At 28.2% G+C, this 19731-nt stretch overlaps 1 protein-coding gene and 1 pseudogene across 3 annotated transcripts; both read right to left on the bottom strand.

Annotated features, from left to right (window-relative positions):
• Positions 1–5779: 5779 nt before the first annotated feature.
• On the bottom strand, positions 5780–10549 carry LOC110601375 (annotated as a pseudogene).
• A 609-nt stretch (positions 10550–11158) lies between these two features.
• LOC110602348 (phragmoplastin DRP1C) lies at positions 11159–19351 on the bottom strand. 3 transcript variants are annotated; one of them, XM_021739848.2, is made up of 16 exons: positions 18916–19340; positions 18612–18675; positions 18042–18149; positions 17199–17300; positions 16834–16884; positions 16615–16676; positions 15737–15827; positions 15555–15619; positions 15259–15453; positions 15026–15145; positions 14854–14924; positions 14014–14239; positions 12618–12668; positions 12098–12350; positions 11640–11779; positions 11159–11463 (listed from the first exon to the last, which is right to left on the bottom strand). In XM_021739848.2, exons 1-16 carry the CDS (start codon positions 19045–19047, stop codon positions 11338–11340), a joined length of 1857 nt encoding a protein of 618 aa, XP_021595540.1. In that variant the 5' UTR covers positions 19048–19340; the 3' UTR covers positions 11159–11337. The 3 variants fall into 3 exon arrangements, 2 of the variants coding, with proteins under 2 accessions (XP_021595540.1, XP_043807278.1); XR_002485950.2 differs by having other exon boundaries at positions 11419–11463; positions 13949–14239; positions 18916–19351; XM_043951343.1 differs by lacking the exon at positions 11640–11779 and having other exon boundaries at positions 18916–19346.
• Positions 19352–19731: the final 380 nt, after the last annotated feature.

Here is a 19731-nt window from a genome sequence, read left to right as displayed (position 1 = left end):
TTTTATCTGATACTTCTAAATCATAATATTTTATCTTATTATTTTTTTCAAATTTTATAATTATCTGTTAGTTAATCTCGTCATCATCAATATCTATGATTTTAAATTAATAAATAAGAATATCTTTATCAAAATATATTTTTATATTATTTATAAATTTAGAATAAATTTCCATTCTTAGGTTTTTTTCTAATAAAAATTATTAAATATTTATAATATTCTGTATTATATATTCTTTTAGTATGATATTACAAATATAAAAAATTATTCAAAAAAGTAGCTATTTTATTAAAAATTTGAATATAATATTTTTATAATAATAATACAATTTAAAGTATTAAATTTGTCATTAATATTAATTATTTTGAAAGTGATTTTTAAAAAAAAATTTAAATAGTAATAATAGTAATTTATATTTAAAATATTGAACATATAAATTATATATAGGAAGATTTACAATTTAGTCCCTGAGTATTGCCATTATTAATAAGTCAGTCCCTGTATTTTTAGAAACCTATTAAAATATTTTTCTTTCCGTCAATGAAATAGTCCTTCCGTCCTTTTTTCCGTTAAAATTAGATAAAGGAGGAGAGAAAAAATTTTTAAAATCTAATTTTACCCTCAAATAAAACCATTTATTTAGTTCTTGGATATTGCTATTATTAACAAGTTAGTCCTTACATTTTCAAAAATATATTAAAACGTTTTTATCTTTTTTCATATCTATTAAAACGTCTTTATCGTTTTTTTATCAATAAAATAGTCCCTATCTTTTCTCATATCTATTAAAACGTCCTTATCGTTTCTTTCTATCAACAAAATAGTCTCTCCTCATCGTTTCTTTCTGTCAACGAAATCGTTCCTCTCTATATTTTTAGAAATATATTAAAACGTCCTTATTGTTTCCTTTTGTCAATGAAATAGTCCCTATCTTTTTTCAGATCTATTAAAACGTCCTTATTGTTTCTTTTTGTCAACGAAATAGTCCCTGTCTTTTCTTTCCTCCTCCTCCTCCTCCTCCTCCTCCTCCACCTCCTCCTCCTCCTCCTCCTCAAAAGAAGAAAAAGAAGGAAAAGAAGAAGGAGAAGAAGAAGAAGAAGGAGAAAAAAAAGAAGAAGAAGGAGAAGAAGGAGAAGAAAAAGAAGAAGAAGGAGAAGAAGGAGAAGAAGAAGAAGAGAAAGAAGAAAAAGAAGAAAAAAAAAAAGAAGAAGAAGAAGAAGAAGAGAAAGAAGAAAAAGAAGAAAAAAAAGAAAAAAAAGAAAAAAGAAGCGAAAGAAGAAAAAAGAAGAAAAAGAAGAAGCAGAAGAAGCAGAAGAAGAAGCGAAAGGAGGAAGAATTGATGAAGAAGAAAAGGAAGGAGGAGGAGGAGGAAAATAATGGGGGGTAATTTAGTCTTTTACTATATTTTTAACGGCAAAAATAGACGGAAGAACTATTTCGTTGACGGAAAGAAAATATAAAGACGTTTTAATAGATTTCTAAAAATACAGGGACTGACTTGTTAATAATGGCAATACCTAGACACTAAATTATAAATCTCCCTTATATATATCATTAACTTATGTATTTATACTTATTTTATTATTTGTAATTTATTTACATATATTTTAGCAACTAAAAATAATTTTAAAGAAATATAATAAACTTTTATTTAGGAATACAAATTAAATATGTAAAAAATAAAAAATTGTTCATGAAAAAATATAATATCCAATCTTATTCTTAATTTATCTAACTTTTTTTTTAATATGTTGTATGTTATTTAATTTACTTATGCATATATCATATATTATAAAATAAAATATACAAAAGCATTGTAATTATTAATTATAGCTATATTAATATTTATATTATTTTTAATTTACTTATAAAAAAATATTTTTAAATGAACATAATATAAAAAAATTTAAATAAAAATTAAAAATATTATATCTTTTAATTTAATTACAGTTGATCAGTCGTTATATTATATAATATATTAATATTTTTTAAATAAAAATTTCTTATAATACTCGAAAAAATTAAATTTACATATAAATTTTAATAAAATTATGAAATAAAATAAAACGTATTTTTCATAAATAAAAATATTATATTTATATATATACACATTCAATAATATAATTTTTAATAATAAATAAATAAAATTATAAAAAATAAAATAAGTATATAAAAATATTATATTTATATATATACACACTCAATAATATAATTTTTCTTTAATAATAAATAAATAAAATTATAAAAAAATAAAATAAGTATATAGGTGAAAATAAAAGGTTGATTCATATAGTTTACTATTTTCAAATAATACTTTAAATTAATAATTTTTTTTAAAATGAAAATTAAAAATTAGAGGAGTAGAATATAATATCTCTTATATTTATTCATATGGACTTATCACCAAATTAAATCTTTTAATTTTAAATTTATAATTTTAAAAGCTGCCGAAAAGTCTTAACATATTTAAATTATAATTTAATTATCAGTATTACTATTATCATACTAAATTTTAATATTTTATTAAAAAATTTAAAAGATATGAAATTAGCCTCCTATTGAATTTCCCTTTGCTTCAATATATATCAATGTTTGACCAGTTTGGAAAAAAAAATTTTAATTTTTTAAGTATTTAAATAATAATAAATTATTAATATTTAAAATTAAAGTAATAACTTTACTATCTTATTTTTAAAAAAAATTAATTTGTGATAATCATTTCATATATCTTAATAAAAATAAAAAATCGGTTCGTACAATATTTTCAGACAATACTCTAATTTATAACTTTAAAAGCTGTCAAAATTTTTTTTGTAGAGTTTTCACTATAATAATGTATTTTGCAGTTTTTTTATAGAGAATAAAACATGAGTCCTAATATATTTAAATTATAATTTAATTATTAATAATTATTTATTATTTTAATAAATTTTCATATTTTATTTAAATATTTTTAAATTTAAACTATCAAATATTTTTTTATAAAAAAAAAGATTTATTTAAAATTTTTAAATATATTTATTAAAAATTTTGAAATATATTTATTAAAAATTTTGAAATATAGAAGATAAGCAACACGTTGAATTTCTTCTACTTTAATATCTGTCGGTGCGTGATAAAAAAATACATGAAAAAGATGAGATAATAAAATTATTCTTTTTAAGTATTTTTAAATATTTAGATAATAATAAAATTATTAATATTTAAAATTAAGGTAATCATTTACTATTTTAATTTTTTAAAATCATTAATTTGTGACAATTATTTCATATATTTTATAATTTTTATCTTTTAAAATTAAATTTATTATCTAATATTTTAATATTGTGATAATTACTTTTGAATAATATTTAAATTTGTTATTTTAATAATTGTATCTAAAAATTTTAATTTTTTTAAGTCATACATATAAGAATCAAAATCTATAAATTCAATGGTAGATATATTAAAAAAAAATCAAAATTTTAAATGCAGAACAATACATTAAAGTTAAAAATTTTAAGATAATAATTATTAAAATATATTTAAATATTAATTAATTTGCAATCTTAGAAGTTATTAAGGAATTTTTTTTTAATTTATACACTAGCACAAAATTTTGCAGTTTTTTATAGAGAATAAAAGATGAGTCTTAATATACTTAAATTATAATTTAATTATCAGTAATTATTTATTATCCTAATAAATTTTAATATTTTATTTAAATATTTTTAAATTTAAACTATCAAATATTTTTTATAGAAAAAATATTTAAAATTTTTTAATATATTTATTAAAAATTTTGAAATATACAAAATTAGCATAATGAATTTCTCCTGCTTTAATATATATCGGTGTGTGATAAAAAACATAGTTTAAATATTTTTAAAATTTTTTAAATATTTAAATAATAATAAAAATTACTAATATTTAAAATTAAGGTAATCATTTTACTATTTTATTTTCTAAAATTATTAATTTGTGACAATTATTTCAGATATTTTACAATTTTTATTTTTTAAATTTGAATTTATTATCTAATATTTTAATATTATGATAATTATTTTTTATATTTTGAAAAGTTTGTTATTTTAATAATCATATCTAAAAGTTTTCATTTTTTTAACTCATATATATATATATATATGAATCAAAATCTAAAAATTTAATGGTATATATGTTAAAAAATATCAAAATTTTAAATACACAAAAATACATCAAAGTTAAAATTTTAAGATAATAATTATTAAAATATATTTAAATATTAATTAATTTACAATATTAAAAGCTACCAACGAATTTTTTTAGAATTTTCACTATAACATGGTATTTTATAACTTTTTATGGAGAATAAAAACTGAGTTTTAATATATTTAAATTATAATTTAATTACGAATAATTACTCATTATCCTAATAAATTTTAATATTTTATATAAATATTTTTAAATTTAAACTATCAAATATTTTTTAAAGAAAAAAGGATTTATTTGAAAATTTTTAATTTATTTATTAAAAATTTTGAAATATACAATATTATATTGAGTTTCGCCTGCGTTAATATATATCGGGGTGTGAACAACAACATAGTTTAAAAAAGATAAGATAATAAAATTATTTCTTTAAGTATTTTTTAAAATTTTTAAATATTTAGATAATAATAAAATTACTAATATTTAAAATTAAAGTAATCACTTTACTATTTTATTTTTTAAAATTATTAATTTGTGACAATTATTTCATATATTTTACAATTTTTATCTTTTAAATTTGAATTTATTATCTAATATTTTAATATTATGATAATTATTTTTGAAATTTTAAAATAATAATTAAGTTTGTTATTTTAATAATCATATCTAAAAATTTTATTTTTTTAACTCATATATATGAATCAAAATATATAAATTTAATGGTTGATATGTTAAAAAATATCGAAAATTTAAATGCACAAAAATACATCAAATTAAAAATTTAAGATAATAATTATTAAAATATATTTAAATATTAATTAATTTTTAAATAAAATTAATTAAACTCAAAAAATTAACAATTTAAATATAATAATATGATATTATAATAATTATTTTAATATTTTTAACTAATATTTAAATTTATTATTTTAATAATTTTATTTCAAAAAATTTAATTAAATATTATCAAAATTATTAATTTTTAATAATTATTCTATATAATTATTAAATAAAATTAATTAAACTTTTATTTATATTAATTTTAAATAATAAATATCTAAAATTATTTTAAATGATATATGAATAATTTATTAATTTAAATTTATTTAAATAATAAAATAATAATCTATTTCAAAATTTAAAATCAATTATAAATAGTTAAATAATATAAGAGTAAAACTGGTAATTCCATTATTCTCTATTTTTTATTTTTATATATATTTAAAATTATTTAAATAATAAAATAATTAATTATTTTAAAATTTAAAGTTAATTATAAATAGTTAAATAATATAAGGGTAAAATTGATAATTTTATTATTTTTCTTTTTTTCACTCTTATATATATATATATGTATATAGTATAAATATAAAATAAAATATATTGATAATATTAAATATTTATTTTGTGAATAATTATTTTTATATATTATTTTGAACTCCAAAAGTAAACTAAGATAATATAATTTATTTTCTATCAATACCGATTTCAATCTGAATATGAAATAGGTTTGAATTTTAAGAGGAAATATTTTACCTTTTAGTAGATGTAATAAATTTATATAAAAAATATTATTTTACAAATAACTAAATCATTTTATATATATATATATATATATATATAAACCTTAATAAACAAACAAGTAGATAAATGCATACAGGGGCCACTCTAAACTCGTTTCCACTGTAACTTCCTCTGCAATTGATTTGCCTTTGTCGCAATAACGACCCAAAGCTTATTGTAGACTCTGTCAACAAACGCGAAGAATGCAAGCCTCCAAGAGTCCTTGAAATACAAAATGCCGCAAACTCCGACAAATCCTGACGTAAATCCCATCCCAAATCCAGAAAAGAACCAGAGCTTTTGAGCCTCATCTTTGGTCGGGTTCTCAACTTTGTCGTAACCCTTACGGGGTTCATCATCCTCCGTGCAATTCTTCAGCGGGAATCCACAAAGCCCATAATTCCCAATGTAAATGGATTTGTCATCTAGAGTCTGGATTTGGTTCCCTGATGGAATATGGCCTGATAAATTATTGAACGACAAGTTCAAGTGGCTCAAAAAGTTCAAGTTAGAGATGCTGGGAGGAATAGAGCCAGAAAGCTGATTTCTAGACAAATCAAGAGATTCTAGCAACTTCATGTTGCCAATGTTAAAAGGGATATGACCCTCTAAATTGTTTTCAGACTGATTTAAGTTCTGCAGGTTTGTCAGACTCATCAATTCTTTTGGAATCTTTCCTGTAAAATTATTCCCTGAAAGGTCAATGGAGAAGAGAAATTGAAGTGTCTTGGTATACTCAAGTCCTGTTCCTTTTATATATGCCAAAGTGTGATCATCATATGCCAAATGGGGATAGTTAGTGTAAACGTACCCGTATTGAGACCAAGTGTTTGATTTATTTTCATTAGAAATCATGGCCGTGAAACTGCCAAAACAACGAGGAATTGGGGCTTTTTGCAAAATCAGGTTTAAAAAAATATATATTTCTTAAATCATAGTCCGTAAAAAAAATTTTTCCGAATAAGGATGAATGAGTGTTTTACCGTACTTAAACTCTACCGCACTTATAAAGTGCAGTAATAGAGAAAAATAAAATTTTTTTCAGATAGAAAATTTTACCACACGTTTAAAATGCAGAAAATTTTTTTTTTAAATAAAAAATTCTACCGCACACTTAAAGTAGGGTATAATTTTTTAATTGATTTTCCTCCTCTCCCAAATTAAAATGAGGCGGTTTCAATTTCTGTAGTCTTACCGCACTTGTAATTGCGGTAATACTATAATTTATTTTTTAAATATATATTATATTATATTTTATTTATTTATTTATTTTTATATTAAATATATATAATTATAAAAATTATATTAATATTAATTATTTTAATATTATAATGATCATATATAATTTATTTTAATAATTAAAATTATATATAAATATAACATCATAATTAATATTAATTAAAAATTATAAAAAAATTATATATAAATAATTAAAAATTATAAAATGTATAATATAAAAAATAATGCTAATGATATTTCAAATGTATTTTCGTGCCACGTGGACGTCCCTTTGTTTCATGTGAACGTCGAGTTTTATATGGCTGGCGGTCACTGCTTATACCCTCACCTTCAATAACAGCAAAATTAATATTAAAATTAAAAGTCATCGAATTTAGATCTTGTATTACAGTGTAATACGATGGTAAATAAATATCATGTTATATTTATATATAATTTTAATTATTAAAATAAATTATATATGATTATTATAATATTAAAATTTAATTATATTAAAATAATTAATATTAATATAATTTTTATAATTATATATATATTTAATATAAAAATAAATAAATAAATATAATATAATATATATTTAAAAAATAAATTACAGTATTATCGCACTTACGGTAATACAACAGAAATTGAAATTGAATCATTTCAATTTGCGAAAAAAGGAAATGAATTAGAAAATTCTACCGCACTGTGCGGTAGAATTTTTTCTTTTAAAAAAGAAATTTTTCGCACTTTTAAAATGCGGTAAAATTTTTTATTTTAAAAAAATTTTATTTTTGTCTATTACCGCACTTTATAAGTGCGGTAAAGTCTACTGCACTTATAAATTACGGTAAAATACTTATTCACTCTGATTCGAGAAAATTATAAGTGCGATAAAACACTTATTCACTCTGATTCGGAAAAATTTTGTATGCGGATCAGGATTTAAGAAATATAATTTTTTTTAAACCTGATTTTGCAAAAACCCCGAGGAATTGGCCCAGTCATCTTGTTTCTTCCCAGGTCCAAAAGGCGAAGAGAAACAAGATTGCAGAGCTGCAGTGGAATCTCCCCATGAATCATATTGGAATGAAGATTGAGCATTCTGAGCGAAGACAAGTTTCCACCAATCCAAGCAGGAACACTACTTGAGAGGGAATTCTTACTAAGATCAAGAGCCCGCAAATTTGCTAGATTCTTGAGTGACAGAGGGATCTCTCCTTGTAAATTGTTGTTCTCCAAGTGCAGAGACACGAGTTGCTGTAGAGAACCCAAAGAACCTGGAACAGGACCACTGAAATTGTTATTTGCCAGGTCTATGACAAGTAGACCTTGCTGTTTCTGCCAGCATCCTGGAAGTCTTCCTGAAAGTTGATTGTTTGCAAGACCAAGAAAATTTAAGTCCTGCATCTTGCACAGATAAACAGGAATACTACCACTGAGTTGATTGTTTGAGAGAAACAATGATTCCATAAGTGGCATCCCATCGTCACTTAGAGTTTGGGGAATGTGACCTGAAAGAAAGTTGTTGGAGACATCTAGAACAGCTATGTCTGAAGGAAAAGGAGCTAGAGGCCCATCGAACTTGTTGGAATCCAAATATATTTCCCTAGAATAAAGATCGCCAGATAATTTCCTAAACCTTGGCAAATTTTTCATTATCTGATTATATGATAGATCCAGACCCTTGATGCTCAAAGAAATATTGTCAAACCAACGAGGAATGCTGTCGGAGATGCTCGCATTTGACATGTCTATTCTGGAAAGTTTTGTCTGAGTTTTAAGCCACTGTGGGAACTTTGGACCTATTTTGCAAGATGAAATAGAGATCCATCCAAGTTGAAAAGGAGGTGCCCACATGGGGCTAACATTAAAAACTAACGGGTTCTGTCCCAGGAACAAAATTTTCAAGCTTGTGAGATTCGAAAGGTGACTCTCAGAAACCACACCATCCAAAAAATTATCATGGAGATCCAACACTTCAGGTTGGAAAGTTGTCCAATGCTTTCTGGAATGTCACCATTCAGGTTGCTGTGCGTGATGTATAATTCTGTCAGGTTTGTAAGTTTTCCAATTGAAGCAGGAAGACCACCATCGAGCTCATTTTCTGACAGGTCAAGGATTGTAAGAAAATTGAAATTGCCTATCTCTCTAGGTATAGAACCTTGAAAGGCACTGGAACTGAGATCAAACTGCTGTATGCTGCTGATATTAAACAACCAACGTGGGATGGGAGAACTAAAGTTGTTTTGGCTAAGAACAAGAACAGAAAGAGATGTGAAATTAACGTCCAAAACAAGAGGAATATGAGAAAGGTGACAATTCGACAAACGCAACTCTTGTAGAGAAGGAATCATGTTTACTGAGTGAAACCAGTCGTCTTGATTTGAAAGTTTCAGACCAGACAGGTCCAAGTGTTTCAAGCAAGAAAGAGAAGATACAACTATGGGATTCTCAATTGTCAAATAATTCCAACGAAGATCAAGATACTGCAAGTTTGAAAGATTTGATAGTTCATGAGGAACCTTTCCAGAGAATTCCGCAAAACCAAGGTCGAGATATTTCAAGTTCTTCAACGAACCAAGGAAGCTCGGAATTTCAGAATATGAAAAATTGTTCATGCTCACATCAAAATATTCGAGACATGTGAGATATAATAAAGAAGAGTTGATCTCACCTCCCAAGCATGAAGAATCGCAGAATGCTCGCCGGGGACTGTAATACATCGCCCATGATGATGGATTATGAAGGTTGAGCTTTACAACATGGCCAGTTCTTTTGCTGCAGCCGACTCCCTCCCATGCACAGCAGTCTTCTCCTTCCCACGACGATAATCGATTTGAAGGGTCAGTGAGGCCTTGCTTGAATTGGAGAAGGGCATCTCTCTCACTCTTGATGCAGCCCACTTTTGAATAAGCTCCAGTGCAACCAAGTGTAATGCTCACAATCAAGATGAACACTAGAAACATCTCAAGAGTGCTGTGGCAATAAATTCCAAGGAAACTAAATGCTAAAAATTGGACCTTGCAGGAGAATTAGCCGTCTGTGATTTTATAATGTACTCGTTTAAGTGTTGTTGGAATTCAAGAATCAAGTCGCCGTGTCCCTTTTAATTTCTTCTCTGATGATGAAACCTGTTGAAAATTTTTTCCCTACTACTGATGAGTAATAATCAATCGACTTGTCCTTTGCCTACTTGGAGTCAGCAATTTTCTTCTCTGATGTTGAAAATTTTCATCTGCTCTTTTTTTCTTCTCTTTTTTCTCTGTAGCATTAAGAATTTGTTCATTATCAGTTTTCATAAATATCCAAATCATTTTCATGATTATAAAATTTAAAATTTAAATAAAATTTGTCTCAAAGCTGCTTAGTTTCCTATAGACTTTAATAGGTATTGACTTCACTAGACGTTGGTCTGGGTGAGCTGTCTTCTCAACCACAATCGGGCAATTGCTTCATCTGACCGGCATTGGTTGACCACGTGGAAGGTTTCCCTTCTTCACAACTGTTATTACTATTATTATTATTTCATAAAAAGAAAGCAAAATATGGTCCTATAATTTTTACTTTCTCCTTATTATTTTATATATTAAGTGATGAAAATTTTTTATTTATATTTAATATATTAAAATTTAAGAAGTAAAAATTATTATAAACTCCATGCAAAAATAAATAATTTATTTTAAGCTCACTATAAATGGAAAATTAAAATTTTATATCAAAACTTAAAAAAAAAAAAAATTAGTTGTATCATTCAACATTTAAATGATTTATTTATTTATTTATTTTTATGCAGAGCTGATGATTATAAGGATGCAGTCATTAAGAGAATCAAGTAGGCCTTGCAACCAAGCATAAATTTTCTCTTGAGACTTCATTCTCTCTCTGTACATAATTAAATCTCAGTTTATATACTTAAATCAACTCATCTAAGTTCAAACAGATCTTTGTAGACAACTATATAATTTTCTGTTTATTATCTTTAAAACAATTTCAATTATAATATCAAAAAAGCCCTTAATTTAGCATGTAGCATATCAGTTGCATGCATGGATAGTTAACTTGAATATGTATTGAAATATTTGTCAGATAAGTTTAAAATTATTCAACAATCTAGACACCCATTTGCATTCCCATTCAATTATATAAACAAGACAAACCAAACATGCTCTAAATGTACTATGATCACTCTGTGGGGAGAAAATAATAAAATGAAATGAATATTTCTACCATAACGTGCACTGTATATTCTGTATAGATTTTAATCAACCATCAAGCACAAAAGAATATGCAATCTGGTTGTCCATGAAAGAATCTACCCTGCAAATTGGAAAAAGGGTATTAAAAAAAAAAAAGAATTTACTGAATCCTGTGAAGGTAGCTCTATCATTTCCATGCCACTGAATCAATCTCATCCCTGGCTGACTTGTATAATTCAAGCCTTTTTGCAATGGCTGCTCTTTTTTCCATGAGTTGGGGATCCTCATCCAACATAGCACCAAGTCTCTCCTTCTGCAAAAAAAAATGAAAATAGTCAAAATCATTTTTGTGGGAAATAGCCTTCCCTTTGCCAACAGCACAAAGCAATCAAGATTTTTAATCTTCAACATTGCGATATTGAAATATTTAAATATGGAACACCATCTGCAAATATTCAAGAATGATAAACTTCTGATGACTTTACTTACTTCCCTTCTCCCAACTTGTGCATAGAATTGATTCAGAAGAGATCTCTTAGCCTCTCGGACCTGACAATAAACTACGGCTTTGGGGATAGAATTCTTTAGTGTGTCACAAACCATACCAATATAAGAACTGACATTTGACCCTGAAAGAAATTTTCCAACGCACATCAGTACTTAGTAGTCCAAGTACTTCATAATAGCAGGAATTTGGATGTCATACATCTTGCATCTTGTGAAGAAATTAAAGGATCTAAGGAATACATCGTGCGATTAATACAAGAACCTAAAACTGATATTCACTAGAGCAGTGAGGAAGATAATGAAATTTAATTAAATGATTATGACGATAGATACTAATCAATTCCACTAAACTAAACAGATTGTCAACACAGAGATATTTGAACATATGGAGAAAAAAATCACCAAATTAAAGCATGTGAAGACAAGGATGGATTGCATACCAATCTTCCTGAAATGATAATCAGCAAAACGGTCAGCATTTGGGCCCGGTGCGTTTGGGTTTGAGTTTGAGTTTGGGTTTGTGTTCTTCTCCCCTTCAAGGTGGATTTTCCGGAAAAATTCCACCGTTAGATAGCTAGACTCCATGTCTACAAGCCTCAAAACTGTTCTCCTGCTTTCATCACGAAATCTCTCCAAAGCTTCATTTGCTGCAGCAGCAATGTCAGATTGAAGGGTTGGAAATCTCTTCAGTTCCTGGAATCATCAAAAAGTACAGTTGGTACAAATAAAGTAAGGTCTGTAGGTTTGGCATCCAGATTCCAGAAGTTTCTCTGTGAGATTCAAGATGAAGAGAAAAACATGCATACAGGGTACACTAGTAGCATCAGAATGAATATAAAAGTAAGGAAACCTATTTCTGTTGATCTACATAAGTGAATGTTGCAGCATGAAGGTGTGAGTACTTGCAAAGAATTAGTAATATCTAAATGGAAAAAGTCATCTTCAATGAAGATTGCTTACCTCCGTTTCAGCTATTGACTTCCTTACAAGTTCCTTCAAAATGAAGTGCACCTAAGGAAGACAACATAAAATACTCATTAGCAAGAAAACATATTTAAACATAGAATAACCATACATTATAATTCATGGAGAATGTGACTACAATAAATCTCCATTTTCTTGTCAATCCATTTCCTCCAGAATGAAAAACTGTAATAATAATAATGCAAATCTTAGGATGTGCATGTTCCAGTTTGCTCCACCAACCTTATTCATCCCCATTCCTGAATGAAAATCATTAATAAATAAACTGTATATGTTTTTACCACCATTACAACATCCATCACCTTTTGTCTTGTATAACATGTTGTTTACCACTAAAATTTCTACTTGTTATGACTTCTCGTTGAAAGGAAATATGTTAGAAGGATGAGTCCTTTTTATTATTATTCAAACACAGCAGGTCAGCCAGAGAAAAGAACCCACGAAATCCCAAGCATATATTCCTTATGAATGAGCACTAAAAAAACGAGGACCCTTTAGCAAGAGCATCATTCTTCATTGAAGCTGTCAAAAATGTCCCCGTTTGGACATTCCATAAATGCATATCAAACAAGAAAAATCAAATAGATCATATGTTGTCTGAGAGCATGAAATGAAGAACAATGCATTTGATATCAACTCAATATTCACAATTCAATTTGTTTTCTGCTCAAAAAAAAAAATTGCAATTCATTTTAAAATGAATTACTAAAAAATACAGACTCCCATTCTCCCACTGAAGCCAAATACCCCTCCACTCTCCAAATATATATTCAAATATATTAGCCAGATGATTTCCTTCCATTCTAACTTCATTCTTTCCATTGCCTCTTCTCTTCATTATAAGAAAATGACTTCTTCCCCTCATAAACACTATTAATGAATAAGCAGTCACCAGTAATAGGAAAGAAAAAGGCCCATCCACTCAAGCTTGACTGATCATCTAGCTTGAAAACTTTCTAATAGTCAAAGAACTCCACATACAAACAATTATTGGATGCAAGGCAAAACTTAAACAATCAACTACAAAAAGCAGTACAGGGACATCAATCTAGGTTTACTTTAACAATGAAGCGATTCAAAATAACTTATAATCACTACTACAAGGAACAGAAAAAAAAAAAAAAGGAAATGATGATGCACTATTGATAAAGATAAGCAATGATGCATGCACCACATATATGACCAATATGTCTGTGGGAGACAGATCTAAAAGTTTTTGTCTGGACAATGTAATGTAATATTAAAAACATAAATAAAAAGCTGGAAAAGAAGAGAAGGTAATACAAAACCAAGTATATTCAACGCACATCAGCACAATTGCATTCACCCCAAACTTAAAAATCATCAGGACTAGCTGAAGTAAGAACATTACTGCATCCACAGAGGCTTCAGCTGGGCCTTTGAAGTAGCTTATAGATCCATCTATTAGCCTCCTATACCCTTGTTCTGGAGCAATTAAATGTGGCTGATAACCATCAGCTTCTGATACAACTTTTTGCACATTTTTCAAAGAGAGATGACGATCAAAGGGAAGCTTTTTTAAAGCAGATGGTAGTTGATGGTCAAAAACCCCATATATTCGATCACCACCAGGACGCCTGAAATTTATTTTTACTTTGTTAAGAAAATAGTTTTCCTTGAGAAAATGAAGGAGAGTACCAGCTGCAGAATACAGGATCCTTAACTCCACAAGCAATTACAGACAAGAACACGAAAGACTAGCTAAAAAAGTAACATCCCCCAATCAAGGTTGATAATGCACAAAGAAAATGCCTAAAATAAAAAAAACTTGTCTCTAAACTACATAATAAAGGCTTCCTGCAGGTATCTTATATTCCTTACATCTGTGGAAGAACTCTTGAGTTGTAAAAAATTAGCTGCTTCCACACTTTCATTAGGACCTAATCAATCTTTTGTTCCTAAATTATCAATTTCCAAATAAAAATTAATTTTCCAACATCCAAATTCTAAAGTTTTATCTACTTCACCACATATATTGGTCTGTTCCAAATTTATTGACTATTCCAATGTGGTGTGGACATTGACCCAGGGATATAGATTCAGAAACCTTTAAAAGAAAATAATTTGAACATCCATAATACAGACAAATTTCTGGTTTCTATTGAATTATTTGTACTGTAAAAAACAACCACTCCAGAATTTTCCAAACTTTCAACCAATTCTCGGAAAGAAAATGTATACTGTAAATTACCCTCCATCCAGGTGCTCCTTAAATACGCGGTCAAATGCACGGCACAATTCTAGGATCGTGTAAAGTTGTGCCTGTGAAAAAAGGTAACATGCTTCCAGTAAATCAAATAGGACCATTAAATAATTTAGTTCACAACAAAAGAAATAGTGTCCTCATATTTCTCAAACTTTACCCCTGAGTCTACTGCAATAGGTCTGCCAATGCGGTCCAACTCAGCATTAAGCTCATCAATGGTCTTATTTATCAAAGCAATGATACTTGGTATGCGCTGCCTGATAACTGTCTCCAAATGCTGATTCGCGGAAGAATATATGAAGTATAAAAACATCAGTATACATATATGGCAAGCATTAAAATTCAGAGTCAGTGAAAAGTAACAATTTAGTAGATGTTGGATGGAAAGACCTTGGATAAAAGTTTGGCAAGATACTCTGCACCCATTTTACTTGCCAAATGTCCATACTCAGGACTTGTTTCAAAATATTCACGCTCCTTTCTACGGGCAGCAATCATGTCAACATTCTTGTTGATATCTGCTTGCGAACGATTAACAATTCCAACCCAGGGATGTTGCAGCCTATATGCCCTTCCTTCAAGAACCTTAATCATTTATACAGAAAAACAATTACGTCAATACATCATGCTAATGAACTGTAAGTTTAAGGATTAATCCAACAGTAACCAAAAAAGAAATTCCATACATCCAGAGCATTGGTCCCTTTGTCCATCAGATCAAGCTTCGTCAACACACCAAATGTCCTTTCGCCTATGCACACAAAGTACAACAGAAATTTTGTATCTCTATCTATCAGCAATCATCAACCAAATACAACACTTTCAAAGGGAAAAGTTCTATCCATGAAAATTCACAGATTTTTCTTACCTGAAGGATCAACTTCTCTGGCAAGTTTTATAGCATCCGAAGTGGCAATATCTTGATTAGCAGGAGAAATGGCTAATATAATGCTGTTGGGCTGCCAAAAATACATAAACGGAATTTATTAAAAAAACATACAACTGCAAAACTAGTGAATCACATAAATCGTGATTTGACCTATCTATAAAACCAAAATCAATAATGAAGTAAAAGAAATAACCAAGAAGGAAAATTGCACTTTGAAGAGATAATATTCTGAGGAACTTTTTTAGCCGACCGAAACAAGGGATACACATTTTATAGTAGAACATATTGGAGTAACAGAAACTTTATAGTGCTTGAAAGAAAAATAAAATGCATGATGGAAAATTGAATTCAAGATTATTTGTTGCTTAATGCTAACTTCAGGATGGTGGATATTCTCTCCACTTTATTAGGATATAATTTGGAAAGAGTTACCTACCATTAGAAGTCTATTTATGACTACCAGCATCATTTTTTAACAAAGAGGGCAGAAAATCAAGACGGAAATCCTATGTACCCAAAATTACTGTTAACTAGTTAATCATTAGCATATACTAAAATTAAATTTGTATTGGTTTAAAATTCTCGGGACAAAACTGCTAATTAAAATAAAAAATGAATCAACATATAGTCAATATCAACAAGTAGGTTACTCTTTCCTTTATCAACCCTGATTTCTTGCTTCAGTAATTATCATTTATTTACTTGGTTGAAAACTGTGGTGGGATCTCTTCTTAAACTAATTCATAGGGCACTGAAATCATTTTCTGTTCCACAAATACTTCATGTATATGAACATATATTTTCTTTCTTTAAATAGATTCTGTATCATTCATCACTAATGCTATATATATCCTCACCTTCTCAACATAAGATCGGACCATATTTTCAATATCTTCAACTATGCTCTCCGGCTGTCCCTCTGCAAAAACAAAATTTACATCATTGAACAAATGGGAATGTGAAGCAATACATGTATAAAATAAATAACTAAATAAATAAATGGAAATGGAACTGTGATGGGAATTAAAAAAGTTGTACATAAATATGCTACAAGTAAGGATTGCCGTAATAGTTACCTACAGCAACCTTTGTCAACCCAGGAAGATCTATGAGGGTCAAGTTGACAACTGACAAACAAAAAACATACAATTTAGAGCTAAAGAATCTGAGTAAGTAAAAACCTTCAAGAAATCAAAAAGTACTTAAAGTGAATGTACAGAACAGAAATTAATAAAATTAATAGTATAAAACTAAGAAGGAAACAACATATAAACCAAATAGAAAACCCAGCAAAAGCTCTTCATTTTTGGGTAATATAATGACATTTAAAGTGATATTCAAAATTAGCACATGCATTAGGAAATACTTTGAACTTCAAAAAAAAAATCATTTTCAATATTTTTGCAACTCATGCAGTTAGGTAAGAAGTATGGGTACAAACCATTTGGAGAATATATACTCAGGTGAATAGGAATATTAGATATTTGTTTTGACTTCCCAGTAATACGATCAGTTTCATCTGCAATCTCCTTGCGCACAGCAGCTGCATAAAAGAGAGAGTACTCACTTTTGTTAATTTTGTAAAATGATTAGAAAATTAAATTTCAGCACATGAAAACATGACAGGTTACCCAATTGATTAATCGAACTATCTCTGAGATTAACAAGTTAGAAAAGACAAGGAAAAAAAGTAAAACAATTCAAAATTAAAGAAGAGGTGAACACCAGTTCCAAGGAAGCTACAACTAGCAACAATCCCCATTCTTGTTTGTATGATCATTCCATATGACATGGTACATTGAATTAGAAATACTGATATAACATGAAAAAACTTCTACGATCATTTCCACATATATGTTTTAGCAACTGATACAAATTTGAGTTTTTTTTTTTGCATGAACAGGGTGGTCACACTGCACAGGTGGAAGAATTACTTCTCTAAATTGACAACCGTTAAATAGCTCAAATTGAAGATATCCTAACTCTAACACATCTATCAATATTTATCCATATTTTCTCAACGTAGTTATTATAGATCACTGAATCATAGATCAAAACAAGTGTCTCTTCAGTCATAACACTGATTATATATATATATAAATAAGTTTAGGATTTCATGCCAAAACATAACATGATCAAGTCCAGGTAGAAGAACTATTGAAAACTCCCAATGCACAAAGTGGCAATACAAATTTTCATTTGTTTTAGTTGAGACTTCTCATCATAATAAACTATGTTTGGTTACCATGTTATGATCTAAGGAAACAGGTTGCTTGAGGCCTACCAAAATCTGTAAACCTCTTCTTTGGAGCATGAAGAAATTCTGCATATTCAGACTTCCCATCCTCTATCTTATGAAGTTGCAACACCAATGGCCTCCGTGTGACAATTCCTACCAGTGCAAAAGACAATAATGATAACAAAGGAGTGAAAAAAAAAAAAGAAAAAGAAAATTATTTGTTTGTCAACTGAAAATATGACATGGACTAGATAATAGCATTTTGACATTGACTGGATAATGGTGATCACTTCACTTCATTTTGAAAGGAAGAGATCAGAACTCATGAGTTGCCTGAGCTCCATTTGACAGCTTAAATATTATTCCACAAGTAGAAAAATAAAACTTTGTCCCTCAAATATTACATAGAATCAGCAAAACGAAAAAACATCACTTTATTGAGCGTTCATATAAATGTAGCATAAATCATATAGCTTTGCATTTCCCTGTTAACCATGCACAATGACCGACATTTGATTATCTTCTATTTTCTTCCATCTAGACAAACATCAAATAAAAATCAAAACCAACATTGTAACACACAATCGAACGATTCACACTAAGACCGAAACTTACCAGATCCACGAGGCAGGAAATCTCTCCCCACTACGCTTTCCAAAACTGAAGATTTCCCAGAACTCTGGATTTTCACGATAGAACAGCAAATTTCAGCACATGAGTCACAAAACCCAGAAATCCAAAAACAACGAGAAAATCAGCAAAATATCATTCCCATCGTAAATCCAGAAATCCAAACAGAAAATTGATTTATACGAAAATAAGAATGAAATAGATGCCAGATCCCCATAAATTAAAAAAATATATATATGTCAAGAATGCATAATAAACTGAGAGAGAGAAGAAGAAGAAGAAGCAGAACCTGTCCACCAACAACAGCAACTGAAGGGAGAGCTTCCCAGAGGGACATGCCTTCACCGCCATGATCGCCTAAGACAGTGCAAGCTCTTTGGATTCTGTTGACTAATCCAATCAAGCTCTCCATGGTAGCCATTTTTCAAACGGGATCTAATAAAGATGAAGACAATGTTTACGATTTGAGTATAAAAGCAAATGTGAGATGAGACGAAAGCGATCTAGATCAACGAAGAGAATGCAAGGATCAAGAAATGAACGGATGCTCGGATCAGAAGAAAGAAGGGAGAGGTTTGGATGTAGACGTCGAATCTGAAACAGAGAGAGACAGAGAGCGCAAATGGGAATAACTTTTTGTAGGAGAGATGAACAGAGAGGTTTTGATTTGAATATTTGTGAAGTTGTGGAGTTGAAGTGTGATATTTTCAAATGTTCAGGGACCAAATAAATAAAGGACGAAAAGGGAAAACTTGAGGAAAATAATGGAATTTAATCGTTTTATCTTTAGGACAAATAATGGAATACAACCTTACCGTGATGAAGCTTCCGATTGCTTAATCATGATAAACAATTAAATGCAAGATCTTTAAAACTGAAAAAAAAAATAAAAAGTTAAAAGGGAATGAAATATAAACTATGAAAAAGTCGACGAGAACTTCTTACACACCAGCTACTAGGATATTATTAATTCAAATTTAAATATGATATGTATAATATTGTAGCTAGTATATTATTTAGGTAGGATATTTATATAAGCTTTGTAAAAGGGAAAGTTTCCGTTTTCTCTCATTTTCTCATTTTTTTTTGTTTGAGATTAGTTCTT

This window comes from Manihot esculenta, chromosome 15 (assembly GCF_001659605.2).
Source record: "Manihot esculenta cultivar AM560-2 chromosome 15, M.esculenta_v8, whole genome shotgun sequence".
Lineage (NCBI taxonomy): Eukaryota > Viridiplantae > Streptophyta > Magnoliopsida > Malpighiales > Euphorbiaceae > Manihot > Manihot esculenta.
The sequence above is the reverse complement of the archived record's forward strand: the minus strand, read 5'-3'. Positions and strand labels throughout refer to the sequence as shown.